Source organism: Monodon monoceros, unplaced genomic scaffold (assembly GCF_005190385.1).
Source record: "Monodon monoceros isolate NGI ecotype Baffin Bay Population unplaced genomic scaffold, NGI_Narwhal_1 Super_Scaffold_4, whole genome shotgun sequence".
NCBI lineage: Eukaryota > Metazoa > Chordata > Mammalia > Artiodactyla > Monodontidae > Monodon > Monodon monoceros.
Window position 1 is genome coordinate 55,340,771 of NW_021703781.1, and position 2,562 is coordinate 55,343,332.

The following is a 2,562-nucleotide window of genomic DNA, read 5'->3' on the forward strand; positions in this document are numbered from 1 at the left end:
GAGCTTTGAGAACATGGAAACTCCGAGATTTTAAAAAATAAAAGAAAGAAAGAAAAAAGGCTGCGGTGGGAAGAACCCGGTATATAGGTTTAAATATTTATACAGAAGCCATACAGAATTGCACGGCGAGGGCTCCCGGGGCAGCGGAGGCCGCGCGCGGCAGCCGGCTTGGCCGGCCAGCCCGGGTTTATTGCTTCGAGAGGAAAGAGGCGGCTGCCGGGAGCCGAGTCCGGGCCAGGGACAGGGGAGAAGGCGGGAGTTGCAGAGGAGGTCCCAGCTCCCCTTGGCGGTCCTGTCCGGGAGGTGGCGGGCAAAGAGCGCTAGGAGCCCGGGGCTGCGGAAGATGCCGGGCGCCGCTCAATCGTCCACGTCGATCTCTTCGTCTTCCTCGTCCTCCGAGCAGTCCTGGCTGCTGGCCGGCTGGTCCGTGAGCGGGGAGGCGGGCGAGAGCTGCAGGGGCACGGCGCCCGGGGCCTGCGGGGCGCCTGGGGGGAGTGCCGGAGAGCCAGGCCTTGACTTCGCCCTGCCGCAGCCGCCGCCGCCGCCGCCCGCAGCCTCCGAGTTCTGCTCGAGTTCGGCCAGCGCCACGATGTCCATCTGCCCGCTGGGGCCCAGTTTCTTGGCGGACTCCACGTCGGCCTTCATCTCCTCCAGGTCCCGTTTGAGCTTGGCACGCCGATTCTGGAACCAGGTGATGACCTGAGCATTGGTGAGGCCCAGCTGCTGCGCAATTTGGTCGCGATCGGCGGGGGACAGGTACTTCTGGTAGAGGAAGCGCTTCTCCAACTCGTATATCTGGTGGTTGGTGAAGGCCGTGCGCGACTTTCGCCGCTTCTTGGGGGTCTGCCGCTGCCCAAAGATGGTCATCCCGTCGCGGCCTGAGAGGAAACCAAAGTATAGGCTTGCGCCAGAGGAGAGGAGACCCCACCCCGGTCCTTACTCACCCCACCTAGACCCATCCGGCCTGCAGTCTGCCGCTGTTCCCTTCTAGGATTAGATTCGGCCACCCGGACTAGGGCAAGCCTAGGCTATGGCAAGCCCCCTTCCCCCATCTCTCGTCTACCGGAAGTCCCTAGGAAAAATTGGTTTGGTCTCTGCCGTTTCACCTGAGAGTTGGTTTGGAAGACCCGAGGTCGCTAGAACATGAGAGCCAGACAGGGACGCCCTGCCTGGGTGTGAATGTTGGCTCTCCACCTCGTCGCAATCAGCCCTGCTCTACCCCTACCCAAAAGGTCCCAGCAAAGGCTCTCCATTCCCCACCCCAGGAACAGGGCTAGCAGTACCCAGGCCACCGAGAACGGGAGGGAGTTAAGCAGAGCAGGCAGACTGCAGAGAGATCTTGGGTTCCTGCCTCCCCTCCGCGGTCACTCGACTCTGGCCTATCCAGAGGCCCTTGGAAATAGGGTTTGGGTCCTGTCCCACGCATCTCCACTCCCAGCGGCAGCGGCTTGGGCTGGAGGGCCCAGACAGCCGGCGCGGGAGGGGGCGGCCAGAGGCAGAGAGCACTAAGCGTGGGACACATGGAGCCGGGAGCCTGGTGCTGGGCGCCGGGGAACCCAGTGGCGGCGCCTACCTTCGGCTGCCTGCAGGACGCTGACCTCCAGCCCCTTAAAAGTCTTGCTGGCGAGCTCCTCCAGAGCGCACAGCGGCGAGGTCTGCGAGAGCAGCGCGCGGCCCGCCAGGGGCAAGCCGCCCGGAGCGTGCTTGTCCGCGGCCGCCAGCAGGTGCGCCGCCCCGCACAGCGAGTAACTTCTCCGCACAGACGGCTTGTTGAGGATGTCCTCGATGCTGAACGGCGTCAGCGGTTTGTTGGAGTTGGCGGGAGGCGGCAGGTGGTCCAGCGGGCTGCGCCGCCTCTCCTCCCCCGGCGCCGCCTTGCTGTCCTCCTTGGAAGTCATCTCGGCCTCGTTTGGGGGCCCGGCCGGGGCGGCTCGGGCCTCGGGGACCCAGCCCGCGGGCAGCTCGGGCGCCGGGAGGCGCGGGCGGGCGGCAGGCGGGAAGGAGGCCGCGCCCGGCAGCGCGCGGGCCGGGCTCGGGGCCGATTAGCGCAGCGGCAGAGGCGAGCACAGCCGCACGGGGCCCCAGGAGGAGGGCGCTGACGCGGGCGCTACCGCCGCCGAGGCTTCCAGCAATCCGGGGCGCGAGCCGGGGCGCGCCGCGCGGGGCTCCAGTTTCGCCAGCCCCGGTGCTATTTAAAGGTGTCAGGTGGCTCCGCGGCGGCTCCTGGCCCCGGGTCCTGGCGGCGGCAGTTGGAAGAGCCGAGGCGAGGGCGCCGATCCCGTACTGCGAGGGGAGGCGGAAAGATGGGGCAATTGACTATTGCTAACAAGTTAGCCTTGATCGAGGAGTAATCAATTATCTGCAGCGGCACTTCTCTCTCTCTTTCTCTCTGTCTTTCTCCTCTCTTCTTTCTCTCTGTTCTCTCTCCTCTTCTCTCTCTCCCTCTCTCCCTCCCTCTCTCTCTCCCTCTCTCTCCCTCTCTCTCTCCCTCTCTCCCCCCCTCTCCCCCCCCCTCCCCCCTCCCCCCCCCCCCCCCTCCTCCCCCCCCTCTACACACATACA

General features: G+C 65.8%; 1 protein-coding gene across 1 annotated transcript; it reads right to left on the reverse strand.

Annotated features, from left to right (window-relative positions):
- Nucleotides 1–2,034, reverse strand: LBX1 (ladybird homeobox 1). The gene is made up of 2 exons (XM_029201034.1): nt 1,574–2,034; nt 1–878 (listed from the first exon to the last, which is right to left on the reverse strand). The coding sequence occupies exons 1-2, from the start codon at nt 1,896–1,898 to the stop codon at nt 358–360; spliced, it is 846 nt and encodes a 281-aa protein (XP_029056867.1). The 5' UTR covers nt 1,899–2,034; the 3' UTR covers nt 1–357.
- Nucleotides 2,035–2,562: the final 528 nt, after the last annotated feature.

What these genes read in the sequence shown, in the direction of transcription:
- LBX1 (XM_029201034.1), bottom strand. Translation starts at nt 1,898, where the DNA reads ATGACTTCCAAGGAGGACAGCAAGGCGGCGCCGGGGGAGGAGAGGCGG. An exon ending in CGTCCTGCAGGCAGCCGAAG is followed by an intron (nt 879 to 1,573) that starts GTAGGCGCCGCC and finishes GTTTCCTCTCAG; the next exon opens with GCCGCGACGGGATGACCATC.